The 17441-nt window shown below is 43.1% G+C and overlaps 1 protein-coding gene across 2 annotated transcripts in view; it reads right to left on the bottom strand.

Moving 5' to 3' along the window:
• MYLK3 (myosin light chain kinase 3) overlaps positions 1–5396 on the bottom strand; it is a 42977-nt gene extending 37581 nt beyond the window's left edge. For both annotated transcript variants that reach the window (XM_039241826.1, XM_039241836.1), the window contains exon 1: positions 5262–5396. In XM_039241826.1, the coding sequence (XP_039097757.1) occupies positions 5262–5348 (87 nt within the window). In that variant the 5' untranslated portion in view covers positions 5349–5396. The remainder of the gene's footprint in view (positions 1–5261) is intronic.
• Between the last annotated feature and the right edge of the window lie 12045 nt (positions 5397–17441).

Genomic DNA, 17441 nt, shown 5'->3' with positions numbered 1-17441 from the left:
TTCACAGAGCCCTTTGGGGCACATCCGCCAGTGGTGCCCCCTCACCCCTGCTCCTCCAGCAGTGACCATGCAGGCATCAGGTGCCCAATCCCTATACACTAGAACATAGTAGCAGCCTAGAGAGCAAGGGGGCCTATTTTTCCTGTAGATTCCAAACATTTTAGCCTCAAAACCCTTGGTTCAAATGGAACTGTTACAGAAGCATTAATAAATAAAGCAAAGAAGAAGCTCAGGCTGACCCTGAGGTGGGGTACCAGGAGCCACCAGAGAGTCCCTAAGCTGCCAGGGAGGGAGTGACCGACACCATTTTCTTCCAGGCCCTCAAGGTTGCGCCAGCCCAGGGTATCCTGAGGCTAGCTCAGCTGTAGCCAATGCTGGCCCCAGGGAGGGCCTCAGTAGTGTCTTGCTACACTTCCTCCTCCTGAATAAAAGCAATCATGAGAATAAACTTTGACCTGGAAACCTGACATCTAAAAGCACCTTTAGATCATTTTGCTATTTTAAGCTATGGGTGCACTTGCTGCGCAAGTACAGCTTGACCATAACCCCCCTCACTACCTGTCCCTCCATCGAGGTAGCTGCCCTAAGCAGCCAGCATAGAAATCCAGACCCATTTCTGGGGAGCACAGGCCTGGGTGTCATTGGTAGAATGATCAGGAACATGCTCATAAAAACGCTGGTCTGTTAAAGCGCTGTAATTTAAAGCAAAGACCCAAATAAACTCTCTTTGGGAAAAGAAATTTGGGGACCCCTGTGCTCCAGCTCCTCTTGGGGATTCATGCTGTGCCTCAGCAGGACCTCATATGCTACAGAAAGAAACCAGCACCTGACCAGAGAATCACTCCTTCCCCTGCACTTACCACCCCATACTTCTTTTTTTTTTTTTTTAATGTTTTATTTATTTCTAGGAGAGAGAGAGAGACAGCGTGAGCAGGGGAGGGTCAGAGAGAGAGGGAGTCACAGACTGAAACAGGCTCCAGGCTCTGAGCTGGCAGTCAGCACAGACCCCGACGCGGGGCTCGAACCCACGAACGGCGAGATCATGACCTAAGCGAAAGTCAGACGCTTAACCGACTAAGCCACCCGGGCGCCCCCACCCCATACTTCTCTATGGAGCTAGGGGTCCCTGGATCACGCTTTGGGAAGTGGCTGCCTAGAGAAATCTCTGCATCTAACACCAACCAAATGTCTGTCCTACAGCAGGTATGGATAATCTTTGTGGGATATAGTCCCCACCAGTCTAAAGAGACAGACCCAGCTTCCAGAAGGGGTTGACCGGGCCAAACTTACAAAAGCTGGAGGAGCATGCTTTTCAGGCATTCCTCATCCAAAGAAAATCTTACTAAGTAAGTACTATGAAGCATTGTGACTTACAAGGATGGAAGGTTTATTAACTACAGGAGGGAGTTTCCACCAATGTGCACCACAGGCCACTGCTGGGGTCTTCAGAGCAGCCTACATCCTTGGCTTAATAAAATCTGGAAACATTGCTAAGCGAAATTAGTCAGAGAAAGACAAATATCATATGACTTCACTCATATGAGGACTTTAAGATACAAAACAGATGAACATAAGGGAAGGGAAGCAAAAATAATATACAAACTGGGAGGGGGACAACACATAAGAGACTCTTAAATATGGAGAACAAACAGATGGTTGTGGGGGGAGCTAAGTGGATAAGGGGCACTAAGGAATCTATTCCTGAAATCATTGTTGCACTGTATGCTAACTAACTTGGATGTAAATTTTAAAATAAAAATTAAAAAACAACAAAAACCTCGAAACCAATCTTGAAAGTCCAGTTGAACCCAAAGGAAAACAAATGTCCCAGACAGATGTCTATATCAAAAGCTAATTATTTAAATTACAAAAGAATTTACCCCTAGGTCTCCCTTAAGCAGTAAGTGATTACAAGGCAGCTGGTTCTCTAGAAATGTGGCAGCTGCATCTGCTACTGTTCCAGAACGAGCTCGCTGTCCCGTGGGTCAAGAACAGTCCTTGGGCCTGCCTCAATCCTCAGGTGCACCAACATGCCTGGCAGGTGGTGGGTACTCAACACAACCGTATGGAAGGAGTGAACTAAGGGGGACCCAGCTGTGTAGGAGTCTGGGCTGAATATCCGGAGACTTATGGAACGAGACAGCAGGTGGGGTTTCCCACAACAAAGTACAGGGTAAGATGCCCTGACAATTCCCAGTAGTAAGCTCTGGGACTTCATGGGATAAAGCTTGGAATATGCCGACAGGTGAACTCCTTGAGGGTTCTTTGATGAAAAGGAGCAGCCAGGAGGGCCAGGTTTGAATCCCTGTCATTTCTCTGCCTTGAGGAGAAATGAGACCTGTGAGGGCTGAGACATGGCTTCTCTCCAACTCTCCTTGATGTACAGGGCACAGCCAGAGCTATGGACAATTCTTTATGGACGATGGCACCTGATCAGAGGAGGGGGCAATTTCACCACTCAAGTCAAGTCAACACAGACCAGAGAAGAGGCAGCCATGCTGGATAGGTACAGAGTAGCAAATCCAGTGACACTTCATCTTTCCTGGGACAGCTGATCCACTCCCAGAAGAACATAGACTGACCTCTGTTTGCCATAGGCTGGGGTCAATGTGCACTGAACTCAAGACTCATCCTTGGCCTTTCTGGTGACAGCCAACATTCCCTGTACAACCCCCGTGGACCCCGAGACCCCAGGTAGAATAAGAAGGGAGGAGAAATGCAAGGCTAAGGAGTCCATTTCAAAGTAGTTGCTCTCCTCCTTCTCCACTTCTGCATAGAACAGGCATAGCCAGGAGAGCCCCCACCCTCCATGGAGATCAGAGGTCTGTTTCTGGAGAAACTCAGTAGTCCATAATACAATAGCTCTATGTACTGCCACCGGCATTCCCTGAGAGTTCCTCATCCTCAACAAAGCCAGCCAGCCCACAAGCCTCAACCACTCAGCCAGTTTTTTGTGCCCTATTCTGAAATATGCACAGATTAAAAAAAAAAAAAAAGATCACCATATATTCAAAGAAGCCCCCAAGATGAAAAAGGAAGTGCCCCAAAACAGAAATGTAATCATGGAGGAAACAGAGAAAACAAGAGACAGAAGAAAGTTTCAAAAAGGCTCTCATTAGTTGCCACAGAAAAGTGTGAAATGCTATTCCATCCATTAAAAAAGAAGATGTTATGGGAAAAGCACAGGCATAGAATAGAAGACAGGTCTTAGAAATTAAAAATACAAATGTTAAATTTTTATTTTTTTAAGTTAATTTGTTTATTTTGAGAGGTGGAGGGGTGGGGGGCCTAGAGAGAGACAGAGAATTCCAAGCAAGTTCCACACTGTCAGGGTGGAGCGCAATTTGGGGCTCTAACCCATGAACTGTCAGATCATGATCTGAGACAAAATCAAGAGTCAGATGCTTAACTGAATGAGCCACCCAGACACCCCATGAGTTAGAATTTTAAAATCCAATTTGGAGATGAAAAAATGAAATTAAGATAATATCCCAGAAAGGAGAGTTAAAAGATGAAGAGCCCTATGTAGAGAAAGAAAAGAGAGTAGATAATGGATCCGGCCCCACACCTAGTTAACTGGAGTTTCAGGAGAAATGAAAGAGGGTAGGAATTTATCAAAGAAATAGTACAGTCATCATGCAATTTTTAACACAGGGATAAAAGATTATAAAAGCTCCCCAAAATGTAAAAGAAAAAATCATGCACCAAAGAACCAGAATCAGGATGACATCAGACTTCTCAGTCCTAAAACAACTGGACACTGGGACACAGGCTGAATGGAGTATATTCTAGATTAGAAATTTGAAGACATTGCACATTGTCAAAGGACAGAAAGAAGCGTTTTTAAGACTTGCAGAAACGTGGGGCACCTGGATGGTTCAGTCAGTTAAGCCTCTGACTCTTGATTTCAGCTCAGGTAATGATCTCACCTTTGTGAGACTGAGCCTCCTCATTGGCTCCACACTGAGTATGGAGCCTGCTTGGGATTTATTCTTTCTCCCTCTGTCCCTCCCCTGCTTGCGTGCTCTCAAAATAAATACATAAACATTAAAAAAAAAAAAAAAAGACTTGTGGAGATGTAAAAAATTTAAGCACCCTTTGAAAGAAGGACATTAAAGTACATGATTGATTTTTCAATACCATTTACATAATATTGTTTACACTATTATACCATAATGAGGTCAACACTTTATGAAGTTAAAACAGTGATGTTGTAAGGATGGGAGAGGGGAAGTGGAAGAGTGACAAAGCTGAATCATTTCTCTTAATAGGAACAGACAATGCACAAAATTGACAAGGAGGAAAGTGGAGGCAAATACGAGGAGAAACCACTGAAAGACTCCCCTGTGTTTGCTTCTGGGAAGCAGGTTTTGCAGAGCTTAGGGTACAACATGTACAACGTGTCCTACACTTTGCAGATGTGTATGTTCATAACAAGCGTTGCAGCATGCTGCAGCAAGGGTCTAGCAAGGGTCTTGTAATGTAATCAAATGTGACAGCTTTCTGAAAAATGGAGGCCACATATCTTGAGGAAAGGTATGCTTTTCTACTTTACAGAAAAGTGCCCCCCCGGCCAGTGCATAACTGGAACTTACTTAACCTCTCTGAATGCAGCTTTCCTCACCTGTGAAGGGGCACAGAGCAGTGCTGTAAGCACAGGGCTGTTCTAGTACTCATGTAAATGAACATTTCACACTGTGCCTGGCACACGTAAGTCCATGAAAACCGTGGAGATTACCACTCACCATCACCCAACTATCCTCCCTCCAGATGGTCAGCCAACAGGACAGCAATGTGTCCAGCCACCACGTTGTGGGGTGACAGGAGGGAAAGGAAGCATCTTCCCAGTCCTAAATCGGCTCCCCCAAGTACCAGCCCACCCAGGCCACCTCCCTTGCATGCACCATTAGCTGATGTGCACTCAAAAAGTGCAAACCTGTCCTCCATTAAGCCGAGCGTATTCAGGAAAGGAAATCGGAAATGAAACAGAACCCCAGAAAGTCTCACAGGTTCAACCTGGACAAATTTGGGGTTAGCGGCCACCAGGTCTTGTCTGCCCGCTACACCCTTACTTGGGGAGGCCCAAGCTGACCATCCCTGGGCTGTATCCATCAACCAGAGCTTCCTGCTGACTGTGCTTCTTGGTCCAAGAGGACCTACGTCTGGGGGATAATTGTCACCAAGGCTTCCTTAGTCGCATGACCCTAACAATTGTCCCTCAGGCTTCTACTTCAAAGCAGACCGGCCTGGAGCGCCCTTACCGCAAATATCTGGATGTAATCTGACGCCCGCTGCTGGCCTCTGGCGTTGGGGCTGTGAAGTGCCCTAGTGGGGCACAGAGTCCCCATCCTGCGGCTGCGGCCCTTGTGCCAGCTCAGTGTTTACTCTGCCTAGAGATGCCCAACCGCCTCGGAGTGCTGAGAATGAGGTGGGCTGGCCGGCCAGGATGATTTCTCTAGAACTCAGCCTGCAGCGATAAGCCTGGCATTTCCGCTTATCTCTGACCCTGCCCCAGGCCCCAGAGGCATCCAGAGGCTTCACTCCGTTATCTGGTTTGCTGGGTGGTATCTGCTTCCCAGGGGCCTACTTCCTGCATCACTTAGTGAAGTGTCCAGCTGTGAAACAAACACTGTGTGGTCTGAGGAGGGAGGAAAAAAGGGAGGGAGCCTAGGGCAGAACTGACCTGATTTCAAAACCCAGGACCCTGGTGCAAGGGGCCCAGGAGAGGAGCTGGGAATCACTGCCTTCAGGCAGCCCTCCAAGACAGAGGAAGGGTCTGATCAGCCAGAGTAAGGGACCCTTCTTTTCTTCGCAGGGGCTGCTTGCACCCTGGCTAGGAGTTCAGTTAGTTATCTCCAGGTTGGGAGGGTTCAGCTGTTCCCTCTTCAAGTAAAACTATTCAGGAAGCAACAAAGACATACAGAGCCCTGGAGACTAGAGCTGCAGTGAGGGAGAAAGCATGACCTACTCCTCCTGCCTCAGGTCAATGGTTTCATTTTGTAGACGGAGAATCTGAAGCCCACAGAGGGGAAGGGACTTTCTGAAGGTCATATAGGAAGTCAATGGCAAAGACAGGACCAGATAGCAAAACTGTTGCCCTCAGAGTAGCTATGGAACTCTGGCCCCACAATGTGGGTTTAAGAGGGTTGTGTATGTGCGTGCACAAGTGTGTGTGTGTGTGTGTGTGTGTGTGTGTGTGTGTGTGTGTGTAGACAGATTAGGCTCTGCCCCACAGGCTTGGCTCTGACAGTTGTCTGAGTAGATGAGGAGGGGGCAAAGGGTCTAGGACCCCCCAGATACAATATTGGTTGCTTATTTCTTCATAGAATAATGTCTCCAATGGTGTCACCTGGCTACCCAAAAAGATACTAAAACAACAGCCACAGTCCTGCCAAGATGAATCTAGGAACTGGGCTTGGGAATAAAACCAAAGTCAAGCTGGCCTCTCTGAAGAAGCAGAGAGAGAAATGACAGCTATATGGAAACCTGGCCTGAGCTTGGGGAACATCCCCTACCGGCTTTTAGGTGGCTGGTGGGTTCACCTCCAGGATGTCACTGTCTTCTGTGGTCAACATTCCAACCTCTGCTTGAAGCTTCTGTATTTCATCAATTCCTTTCCCCCATGCCTAGTGAAAATTGTTCCCTGCCTACTCAGATGGAACCAGCCTGAAAATACTAGAGAAGAACAAAAAAGCACTTTCAGGAGCCAAATCCAGACCAGAAACCATTCATTCATTCGTTCATTCACTCAACACTTACCAAGCAATACTTATTAGGAAATAACAAAAGCACTAATATTTACTGAGCATGTCTATGTGTCCAGCATTATGCTACAACTTTGCATAAATTACCTTTTGTGCCTCAACAATTATAAGAGGAAGGGACTATTATCCCCACTTCACAGACAAGTAAACTGAGGCTTGGAGTAATAAAGCCACTTTCCAAAGTCAGTGCAAGACTCCCTATATAAATTCAGGCAGCCAGACTCTGAGTCAGCTTACAACTGAAAGGAATCTAACTAAAACATCTTCTATCTAGAACCTGACTTTGTCTCTGGGGAGCTGCATTAGCCAACTGTCAGTTCAAAAACACAATTATATATGCAAGTTAGAATCAGGCCAAACAGTTTCATACCAACATGGTACATTGCTGGCCCTTCTACAAGTTCACATGGGGAAGATGTCTCCTCTTGCAAAATACTCTGACACGTGTTCACATTTACACTTATTTGAGGTGGATGGATTATGTTCCCCATTTTCCCCAGGGAGAGACTGAAGCTCATGGTGAGAGTTTATGCAATGCTGGGCCTTGGACCTGGCTCTATAGCTCTAGGGCCTGTGTTTGCAGCAGTGGGCAGAGTTTCTAAACTCCTCTTCCCTCCCCCACCTCATCACTGTGGGACCCTGACTCAATTGGCCTGACTGACAAGAGTCAGAGAAGGGGGAGTAGGCTTTTGATATGAGCTCACTTTTCTGAGCCTTATCAAAGGTAGACCAGTGCTAAGCAATCAGCTGCAATATCTTATTTAAATCCCTTGATTGTGCTAATCCTTGTGAGCTCAGAACTCTCCATATGCCATGGGAAATTCAGAAAGTCTGGGCAGGAGCAAAGATAACTCCTTGGAACAACAGAGAAAGTGAGGTAGTCACTAACTCCTAGACTCAAAGGCTGTGGATGTGATGGGGCAAAATTGTAAGATATATCAGAGTTTCCAGCCCTACCATATCTGATAAAAAGAATTCTTTCTTCATCTGCTCAGATTCTCTCCTTTCAGTCTATCCCTACCCTGTGAAGAGAGCCTGGTTCCAGGAATTTTTTGTGTCAAATCCAAAGAATGGGTGGTAAGATAGGGGCTGCGGTCTAGAAGAGAGGATTTGGCTGAGCTGGGGAGCATAGTGCCAAAAGCAGGGAAGCAAAGAAGAGGAGAGATAGATAGTGAGCAGGGACTGGGGTTGCAGAGTGGCAGACTGGGTCAGTCCCACAATGCGAGAGAATGGGAGAGAAAAGAAAGGAGGGTTTGGGAAACCTTGTGCTGCAGGACAGAAATGCTCAGCAGGGATCACAAGTAGGAAGGGCATATTGGCTGGGCTTCCATGTCCCCAAGTCTCTGCAGAAACTCAGTTATACAGTGTTAACTAATTCAGATGTAAGAAGGATGCAAAACACTTGGCAAAAAGGGAAGATTTCTTAGAGGAAATGGGACTTAAGTTGAGCCTTGGTGGATGGGTGAGATCTGGGGAGGCCAAGGAAAGGGCAATTCTCAAAAGGACACAGTGTGAATAGAGTTTCAGCTGGAGCCTGGCAGGTGGGAGAGACAATGCATAGGCTGGTCTCCGGCCAGGAGGTGTGGATGGAGGGCCAGATGATTCAGCAGGCAGGACCCAAAAGAGAGTGGACCCAGAAAATTGGGCAGCAACATTTGGACCCAAAGCAGCAAGATATAGGGACAACAATCCTATGGAATGTTTTTAGGTAAGAAATACATGGTAAAATTAGTGTTTAAGAATGTATGGAATATATACCTAGCGGTGGGGGGCACTGACTCAGAGGAGACACAAAGCCACTTTGAGGATTCTGGAGATGTTTTATATCCTAAGTGGTGGTCACATCGGTGTATGCACGTGTGATACAAGTCTGCTGTGTTCAATAGGCTCTAAGATTTGTGCATTGTACTGCAGGTAAGCTACGCCTTAATCAAGTACTGCTAGCATGAAGGGGGGCTGAGGCGGGGGGACTAATGCACCTGACAACAGGGTGCAAATGGATTGGGAGGGTGCAAGATCATCATCTACACTGAAGCTAAAATCAGCAAGTGTTTACCAGTTCTGGGGTACAGCCGTTGCCAAAACACAGGAGTGCTAAGGAAGTGGAGTGACATCTGAGAGAACAAGTCTTTGAAAGTCTTTGAAAGCCAGTGCTGACTGAAGTTCTAAGGTCCTCACCGCCCCCCTGCAGCCTCCAGCATACAATAGAAGCAGGACCCCTTTCCATGAGGAGACTGAGGATCTATGATGTTCTCCTCAGACTCAATAGGTGAAGACCTCATCCCAAAAGTAGGTCGGACAACAGCAAGTACATACATTAGAATCACCTGTTTGTCTTAAATATGCGTATATGCCAGTATGGTTAATTGTAGATGATCTTTATTTTCCATATTGCTTTGAAACAATTATTCTGTATCTTTTAATGTGCATTATTTGTATAATTAAACAAGTTTGTTTTCCTATAATAATCACCATTTACCTGAACTCACAGGAATTACTAGAGAGACAATAGACACCAGAGAGAGGTTTAATTAACCAAGAACAGAGTAATAGACTCCCTTGAGTCCATGGCTGATAGAAAACAACATTTAATAACCTTATCAGGAGGTCTGAGATCAATTGCTTGGCCCTGAATGAACAGAATGTAGGGAGGTAAAACAGACTCAGAAGGATTCCTCAGAAGTAGCAAACCCCAAGGGGGAAGATAAACAAGTCCTCTTTGTGCTTTCTTTTTTATACAGATTTTTGGACCCTTCCAACTTGGAAACAAATGTCCCAGATGCCACGTGCAACTCATAAACTACACAGCAAAATTAACTTGGGAATTTTTTAGAGAAAAGTTGGCAAACATTTGGGAACAATCCCCAGCTACAGCCTTCTCAGATGATAGAAGGACCTATTAGCACTAATCACAGCAGTAAGTTTGAAAACGGTTCTGAGGTCTGAATTATACATGCAGTTCCCCCAAACCTGTACAAAGCCAAAGACAAATCCATGCACCTAAAACTATTAGCTTTTATTGTTGCTTGTTTTTGATCAGACTCTACAAGTGTTTTTTGGAGGGTCTACATGCCCCTAATGCACCTGCTAAAAGCACAAACACACAGTAAGTTTATCATCTGCACTTACATACCACCTTCCATCCATGGAGCCCCAGTGGTCTGTCAGAAATACTGTTTTCATAAGTCCCCAGTGAGATGTGTAAATATTGTTGCCTCCATCTTATACTCAGATAAACTTAAATATGTGGGCAGTTAGTGGCTTGTCAGCAGTTACAACCCAAGACAAAACCCTTGCAAGCCGCCCTCTGGTCTCCCTTCCTCTGCGGACCGTCCCTTTGAGCTTTCTCGTTGGCCCTGGCTTAAATCATGCATGCAGACCATTGTTTCCCTGGTGATGGAGGTGGCATTCTATTTCCTGCCCTGAATCTGGCACAGGGCCCCAGCTGCAACGCATTTAGCCACAAGTGCATCAGCCGTGCGTGAGTGGGGACAGCTTGGCTCCTTGGAAACCTAAGTGGCGTGTGTCAGCTGGCTCCAGCCCACTGAGAGCCACTCCAGGCCATGCTGCTAACTCCTCCATCACTAGCCCACAACAACCCACAGTGCAGGTGATGACGTCTCTGGGAGCTGGGTGAACAAATGGAAATAGCTCAAAGGCAAATGCTCTGGCCCTGCTCCAGGGCAGCCCTCAGGGAGAAATAATCCATCACTCTCTGGGACCCCAGGCACTTAGACCAGTAGGGCCTGCCCTCTGCTCATTTCTGTGGACAGCATAGCAAAGTGTGATGGTTGTTGATTACATTCCTAACAGGCAACTGAATTTACACTTCCAAGTCCCAGTTTACAATTTTTATTCTTATGTCTCATTAATTAACGTGTCCTGGAATGACCATTCAGAATCCAAGCCAGACAAATAGGAAAGTTGCTGAGGAATCCATCAGGGGACAAGTGACCACCTGAAAAGTATTTCTCTGATGGTTGCAGTTACTCTTAAAAATTGAAGATGGAGGATTTTTAATGGTCAATAAATGGCACATAACTTTTAATTAATTTCAACTTCATTGTGTCTAAAATGTCTTGTTCTTGTTAACCTTACTTGGATGGTCATGTACATCATACAAACTAGAGACTGGGTTAGTTGCCCTTCCTTCCCATGTTTCCAAAGCACCCCATACATGTTCTTATCAGAGCCAATTGGTAATAAGAATACTTAATTTCTGTTGAGCATTTCCTTTGTACTAGGCACCCTGTCAGACGTTTTGCATTCATTAGTTTTTTCAAGTCCTAGGTATTGCCATTAATGTCCTCATTTTGCAGATCAGGAAACTGGCCTAGAAAGATTACAAAATCACTGTGTTAGTTTCCTATGGCTGTCATAACTAATTACCACAAATTTAGTGACTCCAACCAAGGGTAATTTATTGTCTCACAGGTCTGGAGGTCAGAAGTCCAACACCAGTATCATGGACCAAAGCAAGGTGTCAACAGGGCTGTGCTTCCTCTGGAGGGTCCAGGGGAAAGTCTATCCTTTGCCTCATCCAGTTTCTAGTCGCTCGTGGCACTTTTTGGTTAATGGCCACAATACTCATTCTCTGCCTCCACGAATCTGCTTCTCCCTGTGTGAGTCAGATCTCCTGCCTCCCTTTTATGATGATATATGTAATTACAGTTAGAGCCAACCTGGATAATTCAGGATAATTTTTGCATCTCAAGGTCCTTCACTTAATCATATCTGCAAAGTCTTTTTTTTTTTTTTTTTTTTTTTTTTGCCATCTAAGGTAACATTCATAGGTTACAGGAATTAGAGTGTGACTACCTTTTGGGGGGCCGTTATCTGGCCTATGATCACTCTTCTAGTAGGTAGTGCCTTCAGGTATCCCTTCCCATGGGCTCATGAGGATTCATCAGTGAAGTGGGGATTGGAGCCTAGAGATCAAGAGCTCAGGTTTTGGTGCAAGGCACCACCCAGTTCTAGCACTTAATTACTGTGTAACTTCAGCAAGCAACTTAACCTCTCTAAACCTAATGTGTGAGATTGTTTTGAATATTAAATGAGATAGTGAATGTGAAATGCATACAACAGTGCCTGCCTGTAGTTCAGAGCATAAATAATTGTAACTCTTGTTCTTTTTGATAAAAGTAGAGTGTAAGCTGGAGTTCTGACCCAACCTTGCAGATGGACAACAGTGAACAGGTTCTATAGACAAAGAAATATGAAAATGAAGAAAAAATATAATTCTACCAGAGTGCCAAAGAAAGTCAATGCTAGCCAAACATAGAACTTTCAAAACTATTTGTCATGGAATAATATAAAGACCTGCCAGAACTAGCCAATCAAAGGATTTCTACCTCTTCATAAGTGGAGAATGTGACCTTTCTCCAAGGTGAGTAGGGGTTGGAGATCCCCGAAATGTGTATTTTGTCAATAGATATTCTTATACATTATTATAAATGGGACTCATCTGGAAATTAACAATCTGGTGGTCCTCTTGAAGTTAAACTGATTCCACTTTCAAGAGCAATGATAAAAACAAGGACCAGTAAATGAAGAGTTTAGAGCATGGAGAATAAACTAAGAAAAATAGGCAGGAAATAGTAGGAAAAGAAAAGTAGAGGGGAAACAAGAACATTTTGAATCTGGGTGTCAGTTATTAGTATGGTTGAGAGATGACAAGGCAAGCTGACTTGCCTCAACTCTGAGCAAAATAAATGTGATTTGATTCTGTTCCATTTATTATCTGGGATAGGATAACATGAATTTTAACAAAGGAGTTTTAAAACTGTACTTCTAAATATTGTCATATAGTATGATCTGTTCAACTTGCTATATTTCATCCAATTAGGCTTTTTAGTTTAATCTACTGGGATTCTTTACAGATATGACAAGGGTTTCTTAATTTGGGTGTAAAGTGTGAAACGGGAAAGTAATAGATTTTGTCTTTTTAGAAAAAGAAAAACTATAAACTACTTAAATGTCAACCAGTAGGGGAAAGAACGATAGCTCCACATCCACTGTCATGAAAAGACATATAGCCAAGTTAAAATTCACAGAACAACATATAAAACTAGATCTTGTCTAAATTAAAATGATAAATACCCTGACAACCAAACTGATGGACCCAGATATGTAAATCCATTAGGAAAAGTTGAGGATATACACCCAATTATTAACAGCAATTAATTCCTGGGCAGAGAGCAGAATTGGGTTAGGGAAAGAAAAAGAAGGGAATATCCAATTTCCCTTTACAGTCTACATTCTTTTATATTCACATTTTTATAAAGAGCATGTTTTTGTATAGTACTTGTTTACTTTTTTAAGCAATAAAAAGATATGTTATAATGGAAGTATCTCATTAATTTATAGGGGGTTTTGCTGAAATATTACTTGTGAGATAAAAAACAGTAAATGTTTGGGTTTTTTTTTTTTTACCTTTACTAATAAACCAGACATGCTCTCTCTGCCTTGACTCAGTATTAAAGGAACAGAAGTACACAAAGGAATAAACCCATACCTGAGGGAGATTAGGGTAAGGGAGTATCCGGTTAGGATGAGAGAGTGGACACATATCTGAAAGCCAGGAAGTTGATCAGAGAGGGTTCACAGGTAAGGGACACAGTAGAGAGTGGTGCTGTGAGGGCTGCAGACAAGGGCAGCCAGTCAGCCTGAGGGGACCTGGGCAAGCTCTGATGGTGGATCAACTGTACCCACCTGCTTTTCTCCACCACCTGCTTCCACCCCCAGTCCCTTGCACACATACCCAGCAAGTGCAGGCAGCTGGCATTTACCCTCAGGCAAAAACAAACAAATCCCTGACAGCTCTTCTTTAAAGAAATTAAACAATCAGAGGTACCCAATGCTCAGTTGATTAAGCAAGCGACTTCGGCTCAGGTCATGATCTCACGGTTGTGGGTTCAAGCCTTGCAACCAGCTGTGTTGACAGCTCAGAGCCTGGAGCCTGCTCCGGATTCTGTGTCTCCCTCTTCTCTCTGTCCCTCTCCAGGTCACACTCCTTCTCTCTCTCTCAAAAATAAACAAACATAAGGGGCAACTGGGTGGCTCGGTGGGTTGGGCGTCTGACTTCAACTGACATCACAATCTCACGGTTGGTGGGTTTCAGCCCCGCATGGGGCTCTATGCTGACAGCTCGGAGCCTGGAGCGAGCCTGCTTCAGATTCTTTGTCTCCCTCTCTCTCTCGGCCATGCTCTGTCTCTCTCTCAAAAATAAATAAACATTTAAAAATGAAATTAAACAATCCATATTGGAGAATCTAAGGTTTTTAGCACTCAACTTGATGTCCCACATTAAAGTCCTCATTCTGGCAGTCAGGTGCCTTCAGTCTCAAAATAAGTTCCCACTCACCTCCCACACCTCACACCCAGAGCACCCAGTCAGATTTCTCACTGGAAAGATATAGCCCAGTTGCATGGATCTTCTTTCTTAAATATGACAAGACACACAAAGATCACTGAGATTTAGCAGATCTAGCAGCTTGAGAGTGAAAGACCAAGATATTTAAATGTGAAAAACAAATTCTGGTGGAAACAAATGTAATTAGGGAATAGAAGAAAACTTGACTCAAAGAGATTTGAGAAAAATTTTATAAAACCAGAAGAGGCTGATTTAAAAAAAAAATCAGAAAAGCAATTAGAGATTTAAAATACAATAACTAAAATGTAATGTTCTAAATTAGAAACATAAGATAAAATGAAAAAGATCTTCCAGATCATAGGGTAAAAAGAAAGAAAGTGTGAAAGAACAGATAAAATCCAGAAGACCAATATTCACCAAATGGAATCCCAGAAGGGAAGAGAGAAAGGGCTGGAAGCAAGGAGAAAAGCTGAATGAACTCCAGCCATTTCCCCATTCTTTGCGCCACTCATTTCCAAGGGACCCCCTGGACTGCCCTCCCATTAAGACTGGGGGATGATATATTCAGGAAGGGAAGTTGAGTGTGGCCAAAAGTGACATATGATTATAACTTTATTAATCCAGCCTAATAGTACCAAGGAGGCCAGGACCATGGCCTTTGTTCATGTAGGTACTTGGACTGTAAGGATCGCTCATTGAGAGAAATGCTAAAATCAGGACAGGATGAGCAGAGCCCTGAGATCATCATTAATGACATTCCTCCAGGCAAATACCACTCCACCCTTTTTAGGTCTGGTTATTCAATTGCCTATAATTGCACTCAACTCCCCAAGATTCAGCTCATGTTTCTCCATCTTGTTTACAAGGATGCCATGACTTTCTCCAATGCCTTGGTCTACAGAATGTAGCAGGTACCTCTCAGATGAGTGCCTGGTTAGTAAACATTATGCCTCTTCCAGGAATGCCCCTACCACAGTCTACATTGGTGGACTCCCAGGAGTCATGTCTGTACCATGGGTTTCTGGTAACCACCCAACTAGTCATGATTGACTAATCCAAGAGTAGATTTCTGGAAAGAAATCCAAAAGAACTGGATTTTCCATTCTAGAAATTGAAAATTGGTCCAGTAAAAGAGAGATTCTAGAAACAGTCTTTAGGCTTCAACCTACAGAAAAGGGCCATAAATTCCTATAAATTGAAAAAGATAGGGTTAAAAAAAAAAGCCACAAATGAAGTATAAGACAAAAGGCATAAAAGTATATTTGTCAAGAAACAAAAACTGTGATGTACGCAAAGGTAGATTCACTGGAGACTTTCAGAGCTCATCTGAAGAAGTGACATTTATTAAAGACAGGTTTTAGGAAACAATCAAGGCATAGAGTAGAGAGATGAGGGCATGGTAACAACTCTTAGGGAAGGAGATTCTTCAGGAGGTATTTTGTTCAGGAAAGGATGGTAAGGCCAATGAGGAGACCATAGTAATCAAAATAAAAGCTAGTAAAAATATGAACAAAATATTTTAATCCAAAATTTACATCTGAAAAGAAACCCTGCAACACACTTGGAGAGGACACCTGCATGGATCAGGAAGGTGAAATGAGCACTTTGCTTTCTGCACTTTTATGTAATATTCCCATAACAGTTTTTTTAAAAAGGTCTTTCTGTCTACTTAAAACCCCTATTTTCCAGATGATGCCCATGTTGCTTTCCTGGCCAGTTGCAATAATATTAAGCTATTTTAAATGCATTTCCTTGTTTGTCCTCCACCCTACAAGCTATGATACTTCTATTATGGGACTGGGGTCACACTAGCCTAGCTTTGTGTTCAGACTCCGCCATTTTCCACAGATGTGACCCTGAGCAACTTCTGAAGTTGCAATTCATTTTCCTGATTTAATAATTTATAATATTTATAATTATTAAATTATGTGGCATAGCACCTGGGACAAAGTGAGTACTCCATAAATGGTAGCTCTATTCTATTGTTTTCACTATTGTTCTCTTTAATCACACTCACATGTTGGCATTACCATAAAAACCAATAATTGTTCTCAGATATGTTCCACTGATTCTTTTGTTACAAACACGACTGACGTTTTTATGTGTTTTATATTTTTATAACTTCAAAATTAGACTTAAAGCTTTTAACTCTGAACTTCTTGATGAAGGGCTGAAGTTATATTTATCCATTTTATCTTAGCACCAAATATATGTATCTCTCAACACAGAAGAGGTGCACAAAAAATTTTGTGTCTAAGCTGCTGTCACTGGAGCTAAAGCAGATTCACTTAATGATGACATGTGAAATTTACAAAATGACATTTTCATTTGCAGGTCTAATTAGAAACCATATATGAGAGTGAAGGTGTTTTTGTTCGTTTTATGTTTTATATTCGATTGAGAGAGAAAATTTTCCAAACCAAAGAAAAGTGAAGGTTAATAGTCTATCACTGGAACCTTGCAGAGACTCACCCCAAAATCATGTCCATTAGTCCATTCAACCATCCTTTTCTGGAAGTTTGCCATGTAGAAACAGCAGGAGCACTCTCTAAAAACAGCCCATATACATGGGAAGCAACTTGGAATCACTATCTGGTTCATCTATTACAAAGAAAGATCTTTCACACATGTCACACAATTATCATAGAAACAGAAAACATTTTTCTGTGGAGCATTTTCTAGAAATGCCAGATATAAAGTATCAAAATAAATATCAAAAAATCCTAGAAGATCTTTTGGAGAGCAGAAAGACTTGGGCATTAAAACAAAACTTGACCCCTAAAACAAAGAACCCAATTCAAAAATGGGCAAAGGGTTTGAATAGACATTTCTTCAAAGAAGATATATAAATAGCCAGTGAGCACATGAGAAAATGCTCAAAATCACACTAGTCATTAGGGAAATGTAAATCAAAACTATAGGATATCACCTCACACGCATTACGATGGGTATTATAAAAAGAAAAAAAAGAGAGAGTAAAACACACACACATACCCCAGAAAATAATAAATATTGGTGACACTGTGGAGACACTGAAACTTTTGTGCATGGCTGGTTGGAATATAAAATGGTGCAGCCCCTATGTAAAATAGTTTGGTGATTTCTCAAAAAGTTAAACATAAAATTATCATATGATTGAGCAATTCCACACCTATGCAAAAGAACTGAAAGGAGGGACTCAGACAGATACCTGTACACCAATGTTCATAGCAGTATATTCACAATAGCCAAAAGGTGGAAACAACCCAAGTGTCCATCAACAGACGAATAAACAAAATGCATTATATACATACAATGGCATATTA

Source organism: Hyaena hyaena, unplaced genomic scaffold (genome assembly GCF_003009895.1).
Source record: "Hyaena hyaena isolate Hyena2069 unplaced genomic scaffold, ASM300989v1 scaffold_7, whole genome shotgun sequence".
Taxonomy (NCBI): Eukaryota; Metazoa; Chordata; class Mammalia; order Carnivora; family Hyaenidae; genus Hyaena; species Hyaena hyaena.
Note: the sequence above shows the minus strand (reverse complement) of the source record. Positions and strands in the feature narration are given on the sequence as shown.